Source organism: Mizuhopecten yessoensis, unplaced genomic scaffold (genome assembly GCF_002113885.1).
Source record: "Mizuhopecten yessoensis strain PY_sf001 unplaced genomic scaffold, ASM211388v2 scaffold10591, whole genome shotgun sequence".
In the NCBI taxonomy this organism is placed as follows: Eukaryota; Metazoa; Mollusca; class Bivalvia; order Pectinida; family Pectinidae; genus Mizuhopecten; species Mizuhopecten yessoensis.
The window spans coordinates 1,519,038-1,545,479 of record NW_018408623.1 but is presented as its reverse complement, the minus strand read 5'-3'; the positions used below and the strand labels follow the sequence as shown (position 1 = coordinate 1,545,479).

General features: G+C 34.3%; 1 protein-coding gene across 2 annotated transcripts; it reads left to right on the top strand.

Moving 5' to 3' along the window:
• Positions 1-2,154: 2,154 nt before the first annotated feature.
• On the top strand, positions 2,155-24,932 carry LOC110461223 (haloacid dehalogenase-like hydrolase domain-containing 5). 2 transcript variants are annotated; one of them, XM_021514606.1, is made up of 9 exons: positions 2,155-2,318; positions 18,116-18,180; positions 19,781-19,975; positions 20,257-20,369; positions 20,604-20,694; positions 20,941-20,986; positions 21,243-21,466; positions 21,811-21,953; positions 22,146-24,932. In XM_021514606.1, exons 1-9 carry the CDS (start codon positions 2,285-2,287, stop codon positions 22,492-22,494), a joined length of 1,260 nt encoding a protein of 419 aa, XP_021370281.1. In that variant the 5' UTR covers positions 2,155-2,284; the 3' UTR covers positions 22,495-24,932. The 2 variants fall into 2 exon arrangements, with proteins under 2 accessions (XP_021370281.1, XP_021370280.1); XM_021514605.1 differs by lacking the exon at positions 2,155-2,318 and adding an exon at positions 17,784-17,921.
• Positions 24,933-26,442: the final 1,510 nt, after the last annotated feature.

Sequence of the window (26,442 nt, the reverse complement as noted above, 5' to 3'; positions counted from 1 at the left end):
CCATGTGATAACGCATGATCTGGTTATATAGTATCATTACGTAAGCCTTATCAAGTGTTTATTGCAGGACATGTAAATATAGAGAGTGATATATGGGCGATTCGTAGAAACGTAATTTGAATCGTTGTGCAATCAGAAAGCTGTAGAGAGGTGACACGAAAACAAACACAAATATCGCTATTTTTTATTTATTTTGCTTACCTTCATATGCCGCAAGGTCTATTTATGATCATAGGGAGTAAGGAAAGGCAGGTCGGCAATATATTACAACATATATGATAGGATGACACGGACGCCAATTTACCGAGTTTGTCGTCTCTCTCGTTCAAATTTAACAATGCTGCAATGGAGTATTATCAAATAACAATTTGTTTATCTACAGAACAAAAAGACAGCAAATATGTACGTAACTAAGTATATCACTAATAATATGAGCCAGGTATGAGGTATTAAGAAGCCAGCACAATTTGAATATGGTAATGACAGTCACACACCTGCGGTTGTACGTGCACATTCTGACTTTGGCAAGGACTACCAAGGTCATTAAGTACTATGCTTTGACTGATAAAAATATTCTAAAGATTCGACATTTAACTGTCGTTATATATAGAGATACATTTTCTTTTAAAAACTAAGAATTTAATAATAATAAGCTTTATATTACGAGGATAACAAATGGCTAATCTAATGCATAGTCCTCATAATAAGAAAATGTAATAGTAAGTGAAAATGCATTTTTTACCAGTGATTGTAAAATACGAATCTACAACATCATCTACATAAGTTGTAAAAACAAACAAAGGTCAGTAACATAATTACAAATATCAATATATGAAATAAGCCTTGATTACATTAAACACCATCGTTAACCTCGAATAGCCTGTAACCTTACACATAAACTAGAGACAATGCTTCAGAGTACAAATCCAAAATTTACATTTGATATTACATTCATTATGACAATCATTTTATGTCATACTATGTGACGTTATATAACCGCACATTTCATATCTATAATTATGTGCTATAGAACTGATAAGATTTATTTGTATCGTCCTATTAACAACTTACGTCACTAACGGTAATTAGTAAACATTAAACAAAAGATTATAAAAACGGACTGGAGATAAACAAAAAATCAACATATTTAATGTTATAAGTTATTTTAGTATTATGATATCCTCTTTGTGTGTTTTTATCTACAGTTAAATGACTCGTCCAGAATGGTTGTATAATTGCAGATGACCGATGCATTCAACCGATACAGTTTGTTATGAACACAAAGAGATGGAATGGCTGGAAGGTCACGTACACATCAATTAGAATCGTATCAGCACATGGTAGCGTGCTCGGATGTGGGTAAGTGCGTGGTGGAAATTAAGGTTTCTGTGTCGGTGACTAGAATCTAACTCGATCGATAATAGCTATGATAAACACAACGGGATGGTGTCAGCATAGTTGATTGTGTGTGGGTATATATCAATACACAATATATTTATATCGTGTATTAATAGATGCATGTGAAATGATAAAAGAATCCACATCGTTTACATTGGTGATGTAACAGTTAATGTTAGAGGTCTCTCGAAAAACAGTTTAAGTATAATATGCATAGGAAGTATATTATATAACCAGCATATTACATTAATATATGAAATTAACGATAATGTCATAATGACTTCGAAACTTGTTCAATATAATCTGTTTCGTTCAGTTTACCTCAGATCTATAGCCGAGCCAAAAATCTTATTTATATGGAAGCGAAACTGAAACTATACCAAATTCACGTCGTGCAAAATTTCTGTATTACTAAACGAAGGCGTAGTAACAATTAGAGCAGCTGATATCACTGTTTATCTACCCAGTCGCTATGATATGAACGTGTTGATCACTCCTATTATTACGACAGTAGTTTTATGTTATTGGGTATAACGTAGATATTACTATGGTGTTTACTGGGTTACTAAATATACACATCAATTATCATCGGTTGTACTGTCACTGTAAAGGCAAAAAAATGGAGATGGGTTATCTCAACCTCGATGATGTACCAACCTTGGCAGTGGTTAACCTATATCTTACAGCACGTGAAAAGTTCGTGTGACTCTGAGGGGCAATGCCATATAAGGAATAACTAGATTAGAATTGTTTAGTGTGAGCTCGGGATTTCAATAACAGAAGTATGTGAACGAGCCTGCTCTTTAGCACTGTAACATATTTATCAACCTATTAAAGAACGGAAGACTCGGCATCAGTTCCTGGTACAAAGTCATACACATAGTACATGATGTTGACCGTACGTGTCCTTGCTGACCAAGGTAAGGTGCCGCACGTTATCTTGTGTTATATTTTTTTTAAAGCTACATATCTGCATATTTATATAAATATGTATACAATATCTTTATATCTAAATGTAATCTTGGGTTTTCTATTGGATATTTGCGCCAATATGAAGTAAGTAAGTTATACTAGAGAAATACAGAGAATAACTATCGAGAATTTCTTATCGAACAGAATATATGGCAATGCCTTTCGTCTATATATGTATGTATACGTCTCGAAAAAATAGGAATGACTAAATGTAGCGTACTTTTCAATATAGAATTGTATCTATCTATGCGTTACACATGTATTTTATTATGCTGATATGTAGATTAAAAAGGTATTGAAAATTCGTGGGTCCACTTCAAATAGCTCGCGAGCATATATTTGTGGGATCAAAACAAAGATACATATTACACGCGAACATCGATATTCTCTAGAACATGATAAGCTAAGTTTCGAAAATAAGTCTCGCAAAGATTAAGTTATTTACAGTACCTTACCGTCGAGGTGACCATTTCCTAGAACAAAAGTATTTCATGGTGTACAAGTTTTTCCGAGACTAACTTATACACGTGTAAATGCACAAAGGATTTCCTCGTTTATTCGTTGAAACCCCATTTTCTGTTAGAACCTACCTATACACGCTCCGTTAAATGTTTAGCGGTATAACGAGAGTATGTGGTGTTAAAGAATGAACATGACATAAAAACGCACGTTTTATTACACGCGGTACCCTAAACTGATTACCTGGTTTCTTAAACATGGCACGCGCAAACTTGTAGCCAAATTTCCTTTTGTATGATAGTGCATATCTATTTAAATATACTGGTGTCTCTGTTTCGATTTTGATACAGGCGTTTATGAACGGTCACGGGCAGTATTTACAAGGGCAATACAATTTGACAATAAAAAGCGATTACACACTCCAGAAAGACACCACAATAGAAGTCTATAAGACAAACGTATCATGTGATTGCATCTGTAAAATTGAATAAAATAAAATTAAATATGCCAAAATTTATAATGCTGCATCAGCAATATCCTTCTGGAACAAATTTGTGATGCTAGGGGCCTAAAAGTGGATTAAACATTCTGAGAGAGAGAGCAGAGGGGAAAGTTGTTAAAACCCCTTAATTGTATAAATAAAAAATAAAAAAGTACATTGTACTAGTTTATTTCAAATGAATGATGAATGAAGTGTGTATAAGGATATCATTACAGCTATCAAGGCTACGGAATGCACATTAAATGTTCTTGAAGGTAAATCAAGCGAGTCAGAAGGGATTGTGTTTCTAGTGCCACAGTTAGGAGCTGTTGTGATTTCCCTGTCAAATCCATGTAGTATTATCGATCAGAAAGAGATGACCACGACTTTACATTTGAAACTTGATCAACTTTGGTAGAAAAAACAAGAGAATACCAAAAAACCATGAACTCAAAATCGATAAAACTAGGGCTAAATATGAACAAAGGACAGGTTTACACGGAGACTAATAAAAAAGTACAGGGACAATAAGACCAGGTGTTCCGGAAGGGTAAACGTCTTCTGCTTACTCGATGACAACCGTCATGTAAATCGAAGTCGAATCCAAATAATGTCCCGACGTCCTCACATCGAGAACTCGGGTAGTGACAACAAAACCATAAGGCACTCTGATGAGCATAAGGGAACATATCTTCTGTATCTTCTGTTAAGGGGACAGCGAAGACACCACAATTGATCTGCTGTTCCCATTAGGTTATGACCGTACATTCGTTCAGCAGACATTGTAACGCATCTCGGGTAGAAAATACTTTGGATTCAATCAAATTATTAGAATCACTATTTATCAATTGGTCAATAGGAAGCACATGTTCAGAAATATCTGATAGTAAGGACATTCTCTGGCAGAGTGAATCAACTCTGTCAGGTAAACATCAATAGAAGTGGAGGCTGGTACATAGGAAATATGACCGTAAAACATTATCGTAAAGCTTGGAAATCCCTTATTATGTTTAAGCAGTGATGTGACAATTATTGTTGTAGTGGGGTAACCATTATCGGCAGCGAAGTGTCCTTGTTTTATATAGTTTGGTGGCGAGATAATCATTGTTATCATATGTTCTGGTGGTGAGGTGATCATTATTATCGTATAGTTTAGAGTGAGGTGAATATTATTATCATCACGTTTTATCAAAAGCTATTATTGGAAAAAAACATCTGTGTTTAAAGTCGTTCAGTTATTGAGTGTCCATTATATTAAAGAATGTTGTATACTAGGACAATTCATCTATGAGGCAAACAAATTAAGGGTATTATAATGGAATATGATTGTCTTCATTCTCTGTACATTGTCCATGATTTGTGTATTATATGTATTGTATACTGATGGGCCACTGGCCTTAAGTTCGAATAAAACTTGAAACATTGAAACATGAAACGTTTGGTAGAGGGGTAATCATTATTATCATATAGTTTGGTAGTGACTTGATAATTATTATCATATAGTTTAGTGGTGAAGTGATCATAATTTCCATTGTTAAGAATGAAATTACATATTTTCAAAAGCATTACATATTAGATATAAATATAACGTCATTTGACGTTGAAGCTAGCATGCGTGTAAAGTGAACGATATTAATCATAATTGTCTTGTAATCAGACTTCGTCAATTGTTCATTGAATTAATACTTAATCTAAATTAAAAATCTCAAATTGTAACATTTAAAGGGAGTATTACGGTATTATCGATGACGTGCATCCTTCCCTTCAAGAGATACACATTAGATCGTATAATCCCGGTATGGTAATTGTAAACCATGTTAATTCAGTTTAAATGTTCTGTTTGCTAATTTGTTATTTTTTTCATGAACAATATGTATGACTGCTAATCATATCGGTCTTGCGCGTATATGTTGCCATATTTATTTCAAGGTATTGCTTCAATAGTTTTCAACTAATATTGATGTACAAATTTTAACTTTTGAGAAGATTAGAAAAATATCACGAATACAACTGAAAATTCTATAAACGAAAATTTGTTTTAATATAAATTAATATATATATATATATAAACAGTATAGATAAGGAATTTTAAACTGTTCGCCCTATACAAATCATTAAAATTCATTTTAAAAACATTGAAAACATTTTTTATATTCTTCTTTAATCACTCTTGATGATAGTATGTAGAATTCTTGATATGGGAGGAAACCGGAGCACCCGGAGAAAAGCCACATGGTCGCGAAGGTGACCTATACCTTTTCAAATCCGATCAGGAAATCGAATCCCGGCTGGTTCTTTGAAAAGCGAGTCTGCTGTCACCCGATCAACCACTATTGGTTTAACTATTAAGACGGACACTTAAAAAAGTGATTAAGCAGATATCAGTTTCTAAAAATACGATCAGCTTAAAGTTCAATGAGATATGATTCAATACATAGTACCATTATGCCGTTTTAACCTGTTTTTTAACACAGATTCTAGCCTCGTCTGTCAATACACATTTAAAGTTGATTTTTTAGGTGTATTGACAGACGAGGCTAGTACAAGTGGGCTTTATTGATCTTGTAGTTTCTTACTGGTTGTGAATGAACTTCGATTCCAAATTGTGTATTAAACGTGTAATTAACAATAACTTCAGCATGTTTGAAAATATGTAGAGTCAACCGATTGTAGTGCATGTATTTCAAATGACCGATTACGTATTTCTTTATCAGACAGTGACTGATAACATGTTGCTGTAACAGCCAGTGACTGAGAACATGTTGATGTAACAGCCAGTGATTGATAACATGGTATCAGAGAGCGGTTATTGTATCAGTCAATGATTGAACGCTATATTGAAATCGTATGCAATCTGAGACAATTGACTATTGGCTTTTCTTCACTGAAGCAAAACTTTTAAGAATGCTATAAACCCATAACAAACAAATACAAACGAGAAAAAAAGAAAAGAAAAAGAATCGTCGTTTCTTCTTTTATGGGAAATGAACACCAATATAGAGACTTAAACACGTAGTCATTATCCTCAGCATCATCCTATTGGTAAAACAGTATAAAGGATCAATATTTACCTAAAACAATGTTGATCCTTCTGTTCGGATAGACGCCAAAACTTATTCTTGATTCCGCCATGATCTCATTATATAATGTCATAGAAGCTACGCCATTTTTTTCTGTCATTCTCTTCAATTCGATGATATGGATTTCTCTGTTCTTGTTGTTTCGATAAGTCTTAAATTATAGTTCTATGTTAAACGATAACATAGACAATGTCTTCCTCGGATGTTCTGTGCCTTTTCATTTTATGCGAAATATTTTTTTTAATGATGTTTTTGCTTTGGGATATTTAACCGGTATATCATCTCTCTGAACTCTTTAAGACAAACAGGTGATTAAAGTGAGCATATCTGTATACTGTGATCTAGATACATTGAATAATTGGCTAATGTCTTAAATCGACAGTAGGACGAATGTGCTTAGCGTAGTTGACACTGACTTAGTAGCAATGCCAGTTGTAAACAGTTCGTACTTTCGTTGATATATTTCTGTAAGTTAAAGTTGTTGTTCTGACTTAGAAGTACTAAGTATTAATTTAATGACTTAATGTAAAAAGTGAACTTTATTTCAATTGTGAAGATCATTTCAAAATGTTTCTATGATTTCATCCAGTCAAATTAACTACACCAAAATGCTCTTATTTCTTCATAAATAATTGTAATTTCGATGTACGTACATTATTAAAACCTGTACTAAAACTGGGCCAGAGAATACCCGACTATCGATCTATAGGTGTGATTGGTACACGTGACATTCTCTCTATCTAATCGGACAGTTAGTGTCAGGACTTTGGGTGTCCTAGAAAGGTAGGCTATATACGTGGTCCCCACGGTACCAGGTGTCACCTATGTGGGTGTAATCAAAGTCCTGGTGTGAAAGGCCCATTTGACCTTTCTCTAGTAACATAAATGCTTTTCCAAAATTGAACCATTTTCGAGATAAACACTTTTAAAGTGATATATTGTTATTGCATGTAATATCACTTTGATATTGTTTTCTGCTCAAAACGCTGACGGGTAATCACATTTTACCAATGATTTTGATATTCTGAACTTATCGATATTCACAATTCTTTCGCCGATTTATTTCGTCTTTATATCAATCAAACGATTATATCATCAAACGAACCTAGACTTACACTTGACACTTTAAGATAGAATTCTGTTTCTAACACAATAACCCATATCAGATTAACACAAATATGGAAACTCGCTTAACTAGAAGGGGTCTAAAGACGTAAACGAAAATCCATCATGTTGACTAATTATTTGTAGTCGTTTTGAAATTGAAAAAATATTTTCTTATTCTATTAAGAAATTCTGAGGTTATGCTGGAACGGCTTGGGGAGATAAACAAAGTATAGGTTTTGTGAAAAATCAATTGGAGATATCTTTGCGTACCTCAAAACCTGAATGGGGTATTTAAAGGGTGAACATAAGGGACACAAACACATTTGGTTGAACCTACTAAATGTAGTAATTGATACAATATGTCAAGACTGGTTTACACTGCACTATACAGGTGTTTCTATAGACTATAACAACTGGTAACGTTGATCTCTTTTAAGAATGCAATGGTTGGCATAATTTGGTGAATATCTTATCATGTCATATTACATCAGTAAAATGACGGTCTAACATAAGTTTTCTTTAAAAAAGCACCAAATTTTGAAATACATTGAGTAAAATTAGAAATGGGAGAATTTTTTTTTTTCAAAAGTACTAATTTATTGTTATGAAATGACATCACATCACCTCATGTTTATATTATATAATGTGTCTGTTTTAAGTACGAGGATTTTATTTTCTTGATAGATGTAGCCAGTGTTATCTACCAGGGGGATTTTATCTACACACGTACAGTAACCAATGTCTGCCGTCAATAAGTTCATTAAGTCGTATCTTAGATCGTTTGCAAAAGGATTTTAAGGTAAAATAAATATTCTCAGTTGTAATAACGGTTGTGTTTTTCTTCAAATTCCCCTTCTTTTCATTTGCACGGAATGCATTGAAATCTCATCAAAGTATGCATATATCGATATACATTTTCCACTTTTGTCATGCATTTCCATCAACAACTTTGTTTACGTTTATGTTTTGTTTGTTTTGTTTTTGCACAAACCTTAAACTTAACACAGGGAATAACAACTTCCCTATTTAGGGACTTTGGTGCATCCCGGCTTAGGGACAGAACCTATTGTCCTTTCACCACTAAATATTGATACACATATATTACATTTATATGAATCTAGAAAGTCGGACATATTTAAATATTGTTTTGAAATATTTGAATGTTTGGAAACAAGTAAACAATATTTCAAATTATAATTCGATATTAATTACATTTTTAAATTCAAATTTAAAATGTTTAATGCATGAATAACATTTTCAAATTTTTCAAATTCATTCTGTATTTATATTTTCAAACCGTTTTGCATTCCGCTCAGTTTCTTTTAAATTTCAAGTCTAAGTCCATTTTTACTTTCACCATTGATATTCGTAGACAAAAACATAATACTGCAGTGTCAACAAAACCGTTTTACCCCCGAGGAAATATTTGAACTCTTCCGATTCAAAAGGTTGGAATAGTTCGTTGTAAAATTTCAGCGGTGAGTGAGTTAACATAAGTGTTACGCTTACCGTTAACGCGATTGCCTTGAACCTGTTGATGTATATCTATGGTGCAACAGACGGGATTAGTCGAGGCCATTGGCCTACATTCACTGCATGTTTTACGTCACATTACCAGGACGATACGACCTCGGGCCGGGGGTAAACAAGATGTTGATTATATGTTTATTTGCAGATAATAAGGACATTAAAAGTCAAGTGATAAAAGAGGATAAAGTAAACTAGTTCGTGGTTAGATATCATGATGTTGTTCTGTTGTCGTCTGGTTAGTTGTCAATAAATCAAAAGGTTTGTTGTTGTATGTATGCACATATTTACTTGTAACAGGACGAGTTTGGTGACGACAGTGTTTGTGGAAATAATCATTTAATATATTTATTATGTAATTCACATGACAAACCAAATATTTTCCACAAAGAAATTCGAATTGTATGACAGAAAATCGATGCGCTTATTAAATGTATATTTGAACAGCAGAATTATCCTTACGGACAAAGAAATAATATATAATAATTAAAAAAATCTCAACAACGAGTCTTTAGTACTTTCATCTCTCCAAGGAGAATCTTCAGACTGAAAATTGTATATATACATCACTGTTACTGTAGTTGTCTGAAGATAGACAGTGTAACCAAACTCACAAGCTTGCTTCTCTATTAACTTCTCTCACCATGACATTCAATACTGTAATATACCGAGCTGCTTTTTGAAAGCATCAAAATACAACAAAAGAGCCTTTAACACAGCATTAAAACACGTACAGCCAGTAATCAGTAGCTTACGTAAAGCATAATGCGACGACAGTAAATATGTTGACTTGTTTTGAATAACTTCTGCACTACATGATATAATCATCTCGACACATGCGAGGTATTCTATTTGTTAGTCATCGTAACGTGAGTCTGACGTGACGTAATAAGCTGCATCAACACTGCCAGGAATGTTAATCTAGACTTTTTAGGCCGATGAATTGCAATGTTTATACATACATGCCATTGTAAGTTATTACAGGAGTGGAGTTGCAGACAAAACAAATGAGTTGTTATCCGGATTCTTTTGTCTGTGTTTAGGTGTTATAAGACTTATTTATCTACTGTCACGTAGGCCGGATCTAGTAGTTTCTATTAGTTTCTTACACAAAAGATATGACTCGAAACAAACATTTACAGAACTCCGTGTTTACTGTATTTATCAAAATGCTGGCTATGACGTCAGAACAATAACGAAAAATTCGTAAATTATCCCATTCATAGCTGTTGCACATAGATTACCATAGATACTGTCTGTTTTGCTACTGACCTAGTGAACTGTTTTATCCTAATAGTAAGATAAAAAGTAAGCATCAGGTTCACGTCTGCTTAAACTCTACGGCACAATGACGTAAGAGCAGACTCTGCAGGAAAACATACGTCCTCCTATGTTATTTCTAGCGCTTCAGACTTCACTGTCGTTTTATGTTATTTCTAGAGCTTCATACTTCACATTCCTCCTAAGTTATTTCAAACACTTCAGACTTTAATTTTTATTCATTTTTAGCGTATTTGGCCAGTAGCATGCTTGGATAAAGGGCTACCAAGTTTGTTCAAATGAATGACCTTCATCCTTATTCAATGTCACAGAGGTCAAATATGTTGAAATCTTTAAACAACTTCTTCTGAATAACCAAAAGATTCAGGGAAATGAAATTTTGCCAATATCATGCGGGGATGAAGGGCTACCAAGTTTGATAAAACAAATGACTTCGCCAATATTCAAGGTCACAGGGGTCAAATATGTGGAAATCTTTAAACAACTTCTTCTGAATTACCAAAATGTCTAGGGTGATAATATTTGGCCAGAAGTATGCTGAGATGAAGGGCTACCATGTTTGTTCAAACAAATGACCTTTGCCCATTCTCAATGTCACAGGGTTCAAATATGTTAAAACCTTTCAAAAACTTCTTCTGGTTAACCAAAAGGCCCAAGATGATGATATTTGGCTAATAACATGCTGGGATGAAGCACTACTAAGTTTGTTCAAATGAATGACCTTCATCCATATTCAAGGTAACAGGGGTCAATTGTCTTGACAACCTTTGAACGACCTCTTCTGTATAACCAAAAGATCAAGGGTGATGATATTTCGCCAGAAGGATGTTGGCATGAAGGGCTACCAAGTTTTTTAAACAAATTACCTTCACTCATATCAATGGTCACAGGGGTCAATTGTCTTAAAATCCTCTAAACGACTTCTTTTGCATAACCAAAAGGTCCAGGGTGATGATGTTTGTTTGTTTGTTTGATTTTGTTTAACGGCCTATTAACAGCTAAGGTCATTTAAGGACGGCCTCCCCTGTGTGCAAGATGCATGCGTGTAGTGTATGTGTGTGTATTTTGGGAGGCTGCGATATGTTCGTGTTTGTCTTCTTGTAATAGCGCGGAACTGATGCCGACTTTATAGTGCTACCTCACTGAAACATACTGCCGAAGACACCCAGCAGGACGCCCCACCCGGTCACATTATACTGTTTGACTTTCAAGGTCACAGGGGTCAAATGTGTTTTAATCGTTTAACTGGTTCTTCTGAATTACTTGTCAAGACACTTATATTTTGCCTGCAGCTTTATTTTATTCCAATTTTATGGTTACAATTATGAGAATAATACCAGGTGAGCGATGCAGGCCCATTAGGCTTCTTGTTCCTTAAGTACCACAAATGATACCTAAATGGAGGAAGTAGCCATGTTGTTCAGTAGAATGGGCTATTTAGGTGTGATTGGTACACATATAGTGACCTCCTCTCTATCTATTTATTTTGCTTTAATCTATGTGTCCATTTACTGAATTTTTAAAATGTGCTTCATTGACTTATATTTCTAGTGATAATTCCAAAGTGGGTTTTTTCAGCATGTTGTTGCGTGTAGCATTGCCATGTTACCATAGCAACACAATTACAATACTATTTTTACATTTTTTATTGACCTTACTTAGTGCAGGAATTGATTTAATAATTTTTATCAGGTTTGTATGTATTCTACTTATAAGTATTTTCTTCTATGCAACGCAGTTTAAAAATCATCACGATAAAAAACTATTTAAATGTTTGACTTGTTAAATATACTATAAATATAAGAAATATTATGGTTCCGCTTTGTGACGTTTAAATAAGATTCCATGTATGTTTAAGACAATATTGCAAAACTATACTTTGAATTATACTCGTTCATAAGGGGTATGCAAATTATTGTTTATTGTATTTTTTTTCTATAGGCTTTCGTTAAATCTTTATTTAGGTATATACAGAAAAAGAACTTGAGGTGCCTTTCCTTGGATTTGATGATAAAGCAGCCTATACACAGAACGCTTTAACATTGCATATATATGTAAAGATGAGATTACCTAGATCAAAGAACATTATACAGAAATGTTTTAATCCATACTGATGTTATATTATTATATATTTATAAAACAATTTTTAAATATATAATACATTTTTTGGTGTATATACATACTCAAAAACAATTTCTCTACTTGGTCACTGACACAAATATAACGTCAAAATACATATCTTTCCTTAACTGTTGGTAACCCCCTTGCTATTTTTAGATCGCACATGTGACTGTGACGCATATGTTTACATTCACTATAAACTGTCATATTTACATTCAACTGTGAACGACCCTTTTGACCGAATTCTTCTCATTCATTTGTGCTAAGGTGACGTTTAGGTAAAACACAAACATATCAACAGCAGGGATAGGCTGTTTACATGTGTACGTTTCCCAAGGCCTAAAGATTGGATTATCACGTGATAATGCATTAATAACTTTAACAAAAACATAAACGATCTAACACGCAGTGTAATGTATTCTTTATCACTACAAGAAATAGCCGACTGAGAATCGTAACAGTTTAAACCGAAGGGCCAAGTGATCTTAAGCCGTGGCGCTGCGTCCGTTGTCTGTCGTCCGTAGTCCGGCGTCAAGATTTTTCTTTAAACAACTTCTTCTGAATAACCAAAACGACCAGGATGGTCTATAGCATGCTGGGATGAAGGGCTACCAAGTTTGTTCAAATAAACTACGTTCACACATATTCAAGGTCACAAGAGTCAAATATGTTTAAAATCTTTAAACGGCTTCTTCTGAATAATCAGACACACGATGTTGTTATATGGCCAGTAGTATACTAGGATAAAGGGCTAACAGATGTGTTAAAATTACTTACATTGACTCATATTTCAGGTCAGAGCGGTCAAATACGTTTAAATTTTTTAACCAACTTCTTCTGAATAACCAAAAGTCCCATGGTGATGATATTTGGCTAGTAGATTGCTTGTATGAAGGGCTACCGAGTTAACTTAAATGAATGACCTTAAAATATATTCAATGTCACAGGGGTCAAATATGTGTAAAATCTTAGCACGACTTCTTCTTAATAACCATATGGCGAAAGATGTTAATATTTTGGCTATTACAATGTTAGGATGAAGGGCTACCAAGTTCATTAAATAAATGACCTTGACTTATATTCAAGGTCAAAGTAAGCAAATATGTTTTAAATCTTTAAACGACTTCTTCTGAAAAAAACATAAGGCGCAGAATATTGACATCTACTTAGTAGCATGCTAGGATGAAGGACTTCCAAGTTTGTTAAAATGACTGACATCGATTTATATTCATTGTCGCAGTGTTCAAATTTGTTTAAAATCTTCTGAATAACCGTGAGGCCCAGAATGTTGATATTTGACCAGTAGCAGGCTTGGATGAAGGGCTTTCAAGTTTTTTTTCAAATTTTTTTTGAATGACTTTGTCCCACTTTCAAGGTCACTTTTTGTCAAATATGTATAAACCTTCAAATGACCTTATCCCAATAAACAAAAGGTCTTGGGTGATGTTATTTGGCAAGTTGCATGCTGAGATGAAGGGCTATAAAGTTTGTTCAACGGTATGACCTTGTCCCACTTTCAAGGTTACAGGGATCAAATCATTTGAAATCTTTTAACAGGTTCTTTTGAATGACTTATAGTTGTAAATACTGAAATTTTGCCTGTAGCTTTTTATATATCGCTGTTAATGTAACAAGTTTGAGCTAAAAACCAAGTGAGCGATGTAGGCCCATAGGGCCTCATGTTATAAAAAAAATGGGTGACGTGCATGTCGAGGGTTTTGTTTACTTAACAGATGGCAAGCTCTATACCGATTATATTTCCGTCTAAGGGTATATGGTTATATATCAATGATCTATGAACATGGGAATCAAGAATTTGAAATTTTGTTCTGCCTTACAAAATACGTCAAGCAAATCACGTAGGTTAAACAACGCATGCCTATTTTCATTTGCATTACTCCGTGCTTCTCAAGGTTTCTGTTATGAACAGCGATCTAAACAAATTGCAACAAAATAATGATATTATTAACATAAATGTATTCAATGAGTGAATACCTGCTAAAAACAATTAACACAATTCCAGCAACCCTTTGCGTAGACATTTCACTGTAGAGAATTTATTTCGTACACCTAAACATCATTTATGTGAAAAGTACAATTTGAAAGTAGAACCATCATTAACTGTTTCTATATTTATCATGCAGTATGTGTAAAGGTAAATCAAATGTGTGATGGTATTGTTTTGCGAGAAATCATTTAAGACCAATTATGATCGTCGTTTGTCAGTGTCATCTGACACGATATATATGAAACACAGTTCAAGAAAAATTATCTGTTATAATCAAAAGGTGTGAATTAAACATGTTTTAAATGCACTTTTTCACTCTCATTGAGTTGGGAGAAACCTATCAGAACACTTAAGGCATGTATTTTTTTTTATTCTTTTGAGCCTTAGTACCTGAATGGACGAAATGGCCGTGCATGTATGATGAAAAAAGGTTAACTTGTTTGGATTTTTTACGTCAATCTTTAATTTGTACTTCGTACTTTTTCACTTCATATTTCGCATTTCTAGTGCAACTAATTCTTACGTGAATATATAGACGATCCGGCCTTAAAAACATTCTATTGGACTTAAGATTAAAAATAATATTTCGTCCTCAGCTGTCAAAGGCCAAAACACTGTGTAGTCATCGATTAAAAAAAGTCTGCTTTATCTAAGAAAGAGAAAATATGTAATTTACAAAGCGGAAAATCAGTTTTGTCAAAACATAAAGATTTCATATTCTATTTTCATAGTTTTTGCAGAATTCTCTCATTTATCATAGCTTTTGCATATTATTGATAACAAGTCGAAATCTATTTGTACAACAACTTTGTCTTAGTCATGATCAATAGTATACTTCTATTTACATAGTGACACTTTATGATTCATAGGCTATAGCTATAAAGATTTTTATAATTTGTTTTTTAATGCAAAAATTGTCATTTATTAAGTGCACGAAATGTTCTTACATTTCCTTAGATTGTTTGACTAATTATCGCTTTTTTAAACAATTATTTGTCAAATGAAAATATAAATGATAACACCAACATCAAAATTCAAAAACAAGGGGTACTGTACTGCAAACCATATACCATCCATATATTGAAATACGACTCGTGATATTTCAATAAATGCTTATATAGACATCTAAAATATGATAGTTAATTTTACTATGTTGATAAATGTTAGGATGATTTGCATACACGAATTGAATTAGTTAAACAATTCATATCTGTGTGACCTGACATGACGTATACTATACACGATAGTCCGTAGGGGTCACACAGCAGGGAAGACTACATGATAGGGATATGTATATCAAGGCTACTGATGACGATGTGTTATCGGACTAATGACATATAATATGCCTGTTGAGGTCATTGAACTGTTTGCTTAACCTGGTGGGATTTTATCTACGTAAATAATGAGATTGCTAAGATCATACGTCATTTACGGGGATAAATCGTAATAGAAACAGGTGATTAGCGGTCCACATATGAAAATGAAAAAGTATACACATAAAATAAAGATGAAAAACCTCTACTAAAGCGTCATGATTTTTTAATGTTTTTATCGACCCCCCCCCCCCCCCCCCCCAAGCAATGTTTCAAGAAAAAGGTTTAAACCAATTTAGATTTCTAGCTTTTTTGCCCATAGCAACACCGATGAGTCCTTTACGAACAAATAGATGCAATCCCAGGTGTGTGTCCCATACGTTCACCATTCATAGGTTGATTCACCATCATGTATGTAAAATAAAGATAGCTATTTAAGGCATTCCTATGCAGGATCACCATAATCAGTATCACATTGATATTGACAATACTTAATTTTATATCTCCACTCAACATTGAAAATGTTTTTTAAGTATATACTCTAGCTGGTGATATTTCTATCTACATTACGAGATTATTCTTTTGTTCAAAACCATGTCATATACATCTATATAGTATTATGGCGTAGATGGAAGAGAAAACGTATTCCATGTACAAATGCATGCATAATACATAGGACAAGGATGGTTCTTTATATGTCAAAAATAGATCCGATTAGAATTTACTCATGTATTGTATTCCCTATGACACACGTATCTGCAGTAAAGACGCCCAGCCTCGTAAATACAGTTAAAAACTGGAGAAGAGATTTGCAGAAAAATGTCCCAGTAATCATTTACTTTTTTGTCTACAATCCAGCCACATTAGCCGGGGACAAATGTGGCTGGATTATTCAGACTTCCAAGCATTCGGATGAGGATGGTATTATGTATTACATTATAATTGTACTGATAACAAAGGTTCTTTTCTAAATCATATACACACGTGCAGTACCTCAGTATTTAGATCGGGAGGTAATAACATATTACAACCTATATCATGAAAAATATGGGACACAGCATATGATGCATTTCTATAGAATGAATTTAGGTTAGGATGGAGGCTTTGTGCTATAAATAATGTAATTATATCTGTAGAATATGTAGTTAAGAAGTAAAGATGGGGGTCTATTTATAAATCCAGGACGGTAATAGACTGCGTCGGTCATCGAGATAAAATTATTCTCCTTCTAACATGTACAATTGGACTTACGGCCATGTGGCCAAGGCGTGATAATGCCGAGGCGTCTCGTGTAATCACGGTTACTAGGCCAAGCAATACCCAAATAACCCACGTTTTTCAGAACGTGCACTCTGTAAATACCAGTATATATGCTAAATCATGGCATGATAGATAGTTAGGTATAACATAACATATGATAATATGACATGGTCAAGACACACATGGTCATCCATGTTATACATTAAGATTGGCACTGGTATTTCTCAGTAAAATTCGAAAATACTAATGCTATTGTAGGTTGCATTATAACATATAGCTTATATTGTCTTAAAGCATATTGCCCTCTTTGACCTAGTTCTTAGACAAAGATAAAAGCTCTGATCGAGGTCAAAGTATCCACGTGGTGCATTAGGTTCGAATCATGGAAATCACGCCATCTAAGCATGGTAGCTATCTCCATCTTTATTTCAACAAGAGCGTACGTTAACATTTGTATTTATAGTAACATGAGCAATGTATGTATGTGAAAATAATAATAAAAATAATAAACAAAACATTTAGGAAATGTGTAAGTCTTGTGAAAGGATATAGAATTTCATAGTACGCTTGCACTGTAAAAACGCTTGTCAACAACATCGTCATTACAAAAATGAAATCAATACATCCTCAGCTGACCGACATACCAGAACACGTGGTAGATGTAAACAAACCAGTCTGACCTTCGCGAAACATACACAAACGGAAATAACCAATCAGAACGCAAGGAATGAAGTAGGTCGAAGTTCAACAGTTGAATTGATTCATAGTATATAAACACGACTGCACATGTGTAGAAAACATAACAGAAGAAAACTACCTGAAGAATTAAGTTAGCTTTGACATTGGTTTTAAATCAACGTACGACATGAGGGTACATTTTAACAATAACAACGGAGAGGAGGAGTACTTTTCAGGTATTTTACTAAAGCTGTGCTTTATATACTTATATATATTTTTGCCGTCAAATATTTCCGCAAAAAACGCGCATATAGAAAATGTTGTTTAATCATTAACATTTAATTACTTCTACTTCTACAAGTGTATGAAACATGATTACTTTTATCGATGTTTTCTGTTCCATTTCAAGTCTGATATTTTTGTTTTACAGACTCCGACTCCACCAGTACGACGAGTAGTGACAGTCCTGTCTGGGACCTGTCTTTCAATGAACAGGTAAGGCACCTTTCATTTTACAAATGCGTTTTGTTTATGCGATAAGCCCTATAGTCATAATGGCTTAACTAGTCAGGGTGTTGGTAAAATTATATGGCAATACCAGTTATGATATAGGTGAGCTGCGTACGTACTCGGAATAATATGTACCCACATTTATACAATGTATGTATATATATATATATATATATATATATAATAAAAAGGGATTAAATGTCCATGTGAAGGAAGTAAATATAGAAAAAATAAGATTAACGACCGACTAAAACACTTTTTTTTTCGAGTTTTTTAGTCGGTCGTTAATCTTATTTTTTCTATATATATATGTATCACTTTTATCGAAATTTGATCACGGAAATATTATATGAATATCAAAGAATATGTTACTATTAAAGACACTTTTTCGGATTTAGATCGAGTTGCATATATGTACATACTTGCCAACTTTTTGAAATTTCCATTGGGAAGATTGGGCATGCTCAAAATTAAAACATAAATAAGATGTGTTTATATACCCCTAGAGACAAATAACCCTTTTAAATAACATATTTTGAGTTGTTCTTTCAGGTGAAATCATTAGATCTTGGATATAGGAACAGTTAATAAAATTCACTTGCTGAAAATACTAAATTTAAGGGTCCAAAATCGGGAGTCACCTCCTAAAAAGGGAGGGTGGCAAGTATGTATATATATTTGATGTTTTAATTAAAAAAATCGAATAACATAGTTTTGTTTCGATCTTGCTTGGCGAATGTAGTATCCCCTTATAACCCTTCGATCGAAATGAATTTTGATGATCTTATAACTGTGCAAAAAAACGTAAACAAACTTCACGCATGCGCCATACATTGGGTTGATAGTATGTCACAAAGCCTAGCCCATTCTACGTTCATAGACTTGACCTACATACAATGTTACCGAGCTTGCTGACATGCTTTCGAGATTGTGCTCTAGATATGCCTCTGGTTGTTTACGGAGACTGGGTCAGCCGGTCAGATGCTTACCATCATGTGTTGGGGTCAGTTGATATGCAACTTTTTACCTTTAATCTATTACACACAGTTAATCTTATATACTGATCTACTTATATATGTGTATACATGTGTGGCTACGTACATGTATACTAGGATATGGATTAGACTACGTATATTACTAGTTTGACCAATGTTAGATATACTTTATATTACTATCAATTGTGAAGTTATCAGTTCTGTTGCACCACTCTAAAGGTCACAGAGAGTTCATTACTGCTCATGGAGTAATGCTTATTCGCTTATCGTATACTTGCTTATAGTTTATCTGTTGTACTTTTCTCTTGTTTGTTCCAAAGTTCAGTCGGAAGTTTGCTTTCTGTGGTAATGTCTGGAACCATTTGAACTTAATCTTGCCAAGATTCGTTAATGTTTTGTTGTAGTAATGTGACTCAACTCTTCTCCTGCTGTTGTTGTTTCTGCTGCTGCTCCTCCTCCAATCCTTCCACTCCTCTTTTTTCATCTTTTTCTTCAACAATCAACACAACAACACGGACATCAACACACAACAAACACACACAAAAAAATAGTGACAATATCATTTAGTCCTGACTCTTTGTCTTCCACAGCCGGAATTCGGTATCCTGTTTGACGTAGATGGAGTGTTAGCGAGGGGAAGTAACCCACTAGACCCAGCCGTACAGGCCGTCAAATTACTGACTGACCCCGAGGGTAACCTACGAGTACCTATTGCCTACGTCACCAACGCCTGTAACAGGAGTCACGACAAGGCTGCTCAGATACAGACCTGGTTCAACATTCCGGTATGTCATATTTTGTTGACACTTCTAGCTTTATATACACAGCATTTATAAGGAACTTAATTAAAAGTTTGCCTATCAAAAAATTGACGTTCAAAAACTTCGAATAATATCATATACTTAATATATTTACAGAGAAACTACACTGTATTATATAACTGTTAATACTTGGCAACTATAATTCAACATTAAACAACTAATTCTACCTCGAAACAGTGATATTCCTTTGATAGTAACTAAAAAAACTACTAGTAAAGTGCTTACATTTACTTAATTATACACAGGTAAGCCCGGACCAGGTGATTCACGCGCCTACACCCGCTCGCCTCCTCACAGAGTACCACGACAAGCATGTGCTAGTGGTAGGACAGGAGTACAGACAGGAGATAGCGAAAGAGTATCCTTTTATAATGCAATTACGTGACCATCATAGAGCATCTTAATTACTTTTTATCAAAATCATCTATGTTTAAATAATATTATTCGTTAAAATTTGAAATTGTTTTATGGATTATCTAGCAACGGAGTGAAAAAACTTATCATTGATAACGGCAAGATGACACTATTATATATCGTATCTGTTACTTTCGCTTTTCAATGTTACTGATGTTTTTACCTTGACCTTGCTAAGCATTGGCTTCTCCAAAACGTGTACGATAGAGGACATCCGGGAGGCATACCCCTTCCTGGACATGGTGGATCATGACAACCGCAAACGAGTGGTAAGTACTAGAACATATAAGTTTCCGTGTATTTACTGTTTTAAGCTGAACAAGTAAACTCGTGTAATCAATTAAATCATTTTTCTGGGTATTTACAATGTTTGTGGATGTGTTGATTCTATTGTATAAGTCGTAGATTATGAATTATAAAAGTTATTACCAGAAAATGACGAGGATGAGAAAATAATTTTAGAATTTAAAGTTTAATTATTTAAATTAACGCTTGTATTATTTGTTCACTCACAGGCTGCTGGTTCCTTCAGTGACAATGTCAACTTTCCAAGAGTTGAAGGTAAGTTCGATGTAGTTTTGCACTGTTGTGTATTTTAACTAAAGTGATTAAAAACTAGATATAAATATATTGCATTATTAAAATATTAAGAATTAAAAAAAAGAATAGATTAATACCTTTGAGTAACAGACATAAAACAACAGTAGTATACGTTTCTCAGCCAAATTGATCTAGGGTATCATAATTGAAAATTGAAATATATTCATCTAAATGTAATGGCGTATCACATATTCAGGTATACCATTTTCTTTTGTAGCCATTCTGATGATCGGGGAGCCTCAGCGATGGGAGTCCTCCCTTCAGCTTCTCATTGACTTACTGCTGACAGAAGGCAAGCCCACATCAGCGCCCACCTCAATCAAAGACGTTCGTCAGTTGCCCATCATCGCCTGCAACATGGATCTCGTCTTCATGGCCGAGGCCTGCATGCCAAGGTTTGGGCACGGGGCGTTCCTCGTTTGTCTGGAGGCCCTCTACAAGGTGAGTAATGTGGAATCAAGTGATCAGTGTCTGCTCTTTTGGCAGATTGAGAATGTTCAGTTTTTTCTTCATTATAGCGTGTACATAATTGTTAGCTAACCTTAAAAATGCTTCAATTTTGTTCATGATGTGATTCTTTGTTATCATTCCTTATATGCTTGTTATTATTCAGAAAGATAATGTATATATATTGTGCTTTCGAAATAAACCTGAAGAGTCCTGTGAAAGGTGAAAGCAGCTTGTTTTTTAGTCGGTCTTTAGATTATATTTATTTATATAATTATATACTTATATTAAGCAATTTTTCGTTTGTAAATGATAATTTGGGACTTTATCATTTACAGAAAATAACAGGACTAGATCTGGACTACACTGCACTGATAGGCAAGCCTTGTGAAATCACCTACAGATATGCGGAGCACACCATTGCTGCTGAGGCCAAGAAAATTGGAATCACTCGACCAATCAAAAAGCTCTATTTCATTGGGTAGGTATACCAACTAGAATAAAAGATATATGTATTAAGGAGACAATAATTACCCGACATGATAAAATAAAAACTACAAGCGAGTCGAGTTCAAAATTGACACCAAAACTACAACACGTGATGTTATAAATAACTAAATATATAACGGTATCTGAAAGATAAATTTATATTTGTTTTATTGTTTATCTACAGAGATAATCCGCAAGTAGACATCGTCGGCGCCAACCTTTATGACCGATTTCTGAAACAAAACAAAAACGGCAACGGACATATACACAAGCCTCTTCCGAGATCAAGGTCCATTCCTTGTAGCGAGCACCTGATGGAGCAAACGGTACTAGCAATGGAGAGTCTACTAGTCGGAACTGGGGTGTACAACGCCGAGAAGGAGTCTAAGAAGACAGACAATGATGACGTATACCACGGACATCGTGACATCATGCACGAGCCAGACCTCGCGAGACCTACACGCTATGTGAAGGACGTTTACCATGGACTTCAACATATACTGGAACAAGAAAACTTTCGCGTGGTGACATGAGCACTCAACAATATAACCTCCTATCGGTTGTGTTGAATCAAGCCGCGGACCACGACATCAAATCCCAAGCGGGTGAACCAAAGAATTGCAATTTGTGATACTGACGTTTAGCTATGTCGCTGAGTTAAACAGAGGCTCGTAGGTCTTAGCGGTGGGACCGGTCCTCTTTATATAGAACGGTCAGATTGACGTCAGCGACATTTGTTGTCTTTAAGTCAATGACTTCTCAGGAAATAAATGTCTTGATGACAAGCAGTATTAACTGCTAACTGTTGATTGTATTCGGAAATCATTTGCCAACGTCTAGTATCTGCGAAGGATAGAATAATATACTGCAATAAAGTGAAATTGCCTTGAACATGTTGCTGCATTGATTCCGCGCTGTTTCTTAAACATGTTGATATTGTGTAACACATAGATCAAACGAAACTCCGAAAATGTTGTCCATTGATTTAATTTTTAATAATCAATACTTAGTAATATGTTAATGTAAATGTATGTTGTCATGGCGACGACCTCTGCCAATAATGAGGTCAGGATTGTGCCAGTTGCATCTCTCTGTTTTGTTCATCGTGTTGTTATATGACGTCACGAAGTACCAAGACAGACCGTTCATTAACGTCAGACCTGTCTCCACTGTGTTCATCTTTATCATTTTTTATCTTATTTATTGGAATATTGGATTAGTCTCATTGTATTTATAAATTTGTTATATTTTTGAAACAAAGATTGATTGATGAATAAAATAATATTTATTTTATCTTTTTTTTAAATTGTTGTTTATAGTGGAAAGGAAGAAACCAGTAAATTTTACAATGGCTGGTACTGTTTAGCTCTGTTTTACACGGCGATGGAATAGTTGAGGCGACTTTCATCACGCAAATCACATTTTGTTTAATCTTTGCTAGTTGTCAACACAGACTTATTAGTAAAACCACAATCAAAGTTATTTGAACTGTGGAGTTAACTAATCAAAGACTTTTTCGATATTTAATGATATTTCCAAAGCTTGTAGAACTTTTGTTAATTTTGTCATGATAAACAAACTATTTGTGATTTTGTTAACAGACGTCATTACGTCCACCCCAAAACCCATGAAACTTCTGTATGGAAAATAAACATCTTCAACGTAATTATGTAATAATAATGTTCTAAACTTAGTAACGCAAGCCGTACAATATCGTGTTAATTGACATAATGATATTGAGAGCTGACGTGCAGGTAAGGCGATAAGGTGTCCTGGAATTCGGTCGGTTTATAATTCATACGTTACATCGACATTACCACTTTGCCATAACAACGCTACGAGAGTGTGTTGATAAACAATGAAGCTGTCAAAAATAAGACCCACAAAGAAGAATATCGTCGTAGCCAGCGATGTAAAGGAGAAGCTGAACATGGTCCAATTGTTCAAAAGATGATCAGCTTAATCATTATTTAACGACATTTTTCAACCAGTAATTTCATGATGTTTAATGAAAGATTTCTGGTACAGGATTTCATACCAGACTCAATACATGGACGTAATAATTAGTAATGATTTGGTCAATGTACAAGGTCAAACCTCTTTATTTGTAGTGTGTCGTTTAACTCGGCCATAATTTTTGCTATCTGGAAAGCTTTAGCTCGGTTTATGGTTGTGTTTTAAAGATATAGGGATATACACAAAACTAATTTTCTGCTGATCACCTTTTGAATAACTGGGCCCAGATGGCCTAAATGTCTACAATGTTAGGCATATGCGATCTGAAGTACTAATACATAAGTAATCAAAGTGATCATCTCCTTTTAAAGGCATGTGAGGATAGCTGACAGGACAGTAAGATAACGCACGAATGTCCAATGACTTTCTTGATTGTAACATCCCTGCTTCCCATATCTACGATGTTTACATGTCGCAGTTGATAAAGTTTTCAAAAGCTTGCCCCAAATATAATGATTTACGCGAAAGATGTCGACTGCTGACAGACATATTAACAACAATGGGTTTCCGTGATAGATGTCGACTGCTGACAGACATATTAACAACATAGGGTTTCCAAAGATGCAGGTTGATAAATAATACGGACAAGTCGCCATCATTATCACTTTGGGAAATATTCAATTTATGTGTATGCTATGTAAAGGTAGGTGCTTTTCTATTATGCTCAACAGTGTTGCTTGTAGTTCCTGGTTACTTCCCCGATTCTCTCTTTTATGACGTGAAATCACATGGATTTGAAATAAATTTATGTAACAGGTGTTCTCAAGGATGTTTATATAACAGGTGTTCTCAAGGAAGTTTTAGACGCTTACCCTTCTTGAACATCAGGTCTTGACCTTCTTGTACTTTTTCAAGAATGTAAATTTTGTTTTTGTTTTGTTCTTACTTTTTCCGTTTTAAGAAAAGCTCTTTTTATTTAGGAAATAATAGACATTAATAAAAAACGTTTACTGACATTGAACCATCTTTGTTTTGAAAACGCGTAATGTTCTGATGACATGCATGAAAATTCATTAAGGTTGCCCTTTTAAAAAAATGCTTTGTGAAAGTGCAACTTAAATAAAAACATGAGGCCTAATCCCAGGGCATTTTCGGTAATTTGAGTTGTAATATACTTTTCATTGTTGAGATATGAATTGGAAAACAATTATGAACAAAAAATACTTCTCATGTCAACAACAACAAAATAAAAACAAACAAAAAGACAATATACAAAAATAAGCAAAACATACACACGAACTAATCACTAGAAGAACGAAGTTAGGAAAACATATTTGATAATTTACTAAATAATTATTAACAAAATAAAGTATGTTGTGTGTAAATAGTAAGTCTCAATGTGAACAATACTGGCCTGATTTCAACAACGACCATTACAAAACAAATTCGGACTCTGCTTTTTCGTTGGAGATACAATACAGAGCACTTGGACTTTGTTCGTTAAGCATGCACAAAGTTTACATTTTATAGCACTTAAATGTAATTTGATCTATAAAAAATAAATGCCCTTAGACCACGTAGACAACAATTAAATACAAACTAATAAATACATTAGTTTACATTAAATTTATGAATTCCAGGGCCCGTATAAACGAAACCGTTCTCCTGCTCAAACAAGCTCAGATTCTGTGCTTATGCCAATCTTCTTGTTACTGTGATAAAGCAATGAAAGTTCTCATTTTGTCAGCGATTTGGAAGTATTTTGAAGAGACTTCTATCTTCTTGGAGCGTTTCACATGATTTATGCAAGTTACAAGAAAGTTGGTTTGGTAAAAGAATCCATACTTAAGCAACAGAACGATTTCATGAACACAGGCCCAGCTATCGATGGTATACTTTACATTAAAGTAAAACCTTCCAGAATGTTATAATACACTATTTCTATGTTTGGCCGTGTTGGAGTGAAAAGGGGATTTCATGGTCGCTGTATTAATAACTTATGTATATATCAACGAGGTAATAACAAAGATATGTAAACTATTATTCAGCGATTCCCAAAACAGATTCAATTATTAAAAATAGAAATCTACAGGACGTTTAAAAAGATATATTTTATAATGATTTATAGCTATGGCTAAAGTTCTTCAATGTTGTTTTGAAGTAAAATGAAGCAGAAGAAACAGAGGAAACAAGTAAAAGCCGATAAAGAATTACCAGGAAGACACTTGATCAAATGATAGAAATCCTGAAACCACACAAAGAGAGAAGGAAACGCCACATGTAGGACCCGTCATTATGTCACCTTTACAACAGTCACCAACGACAAAGACATGGAACAGGCCAATTAAAAGGAAGGCTTGACATTCCCAATAATCTTGTCACAAATCTGGTTTTCTGAAGCGTAGATTAAAAACCTTCCAATAGAAATCACTTCACGAGTAGTAAAATCATCAACGGGACGCACCTGTTCAGCGAAGAGTGTGGAGTAGCATTTCAACTGTAACACGTATAGGCATTGGAAGCCA

Excerpts from the sequence above, each read along its gene's own strand:
- LOC110461223 (XM_021514605.1), top strand. The coding sequence starts at position 17,873 with ATGAGGGTACATTTTAACAATAACAACGGAGAGGAGGAGTACTTTTCA. Across the intron at positions 20,987-21,242 it reads CAACTTTCCAAGAGTTGAAG|CCATTCTGATGATCGGGGAG; the intron begins GTAAGTTCGATG and ends TTTCTTTTGTAG. Across the intron at positions 21,954-22,145 it reads AAAAAGCTCTATTTCATTGG|AGATAATCCGCAAGTAGACA; the intron begins GTAGGTATACCA and ends GTTTATCTACAG.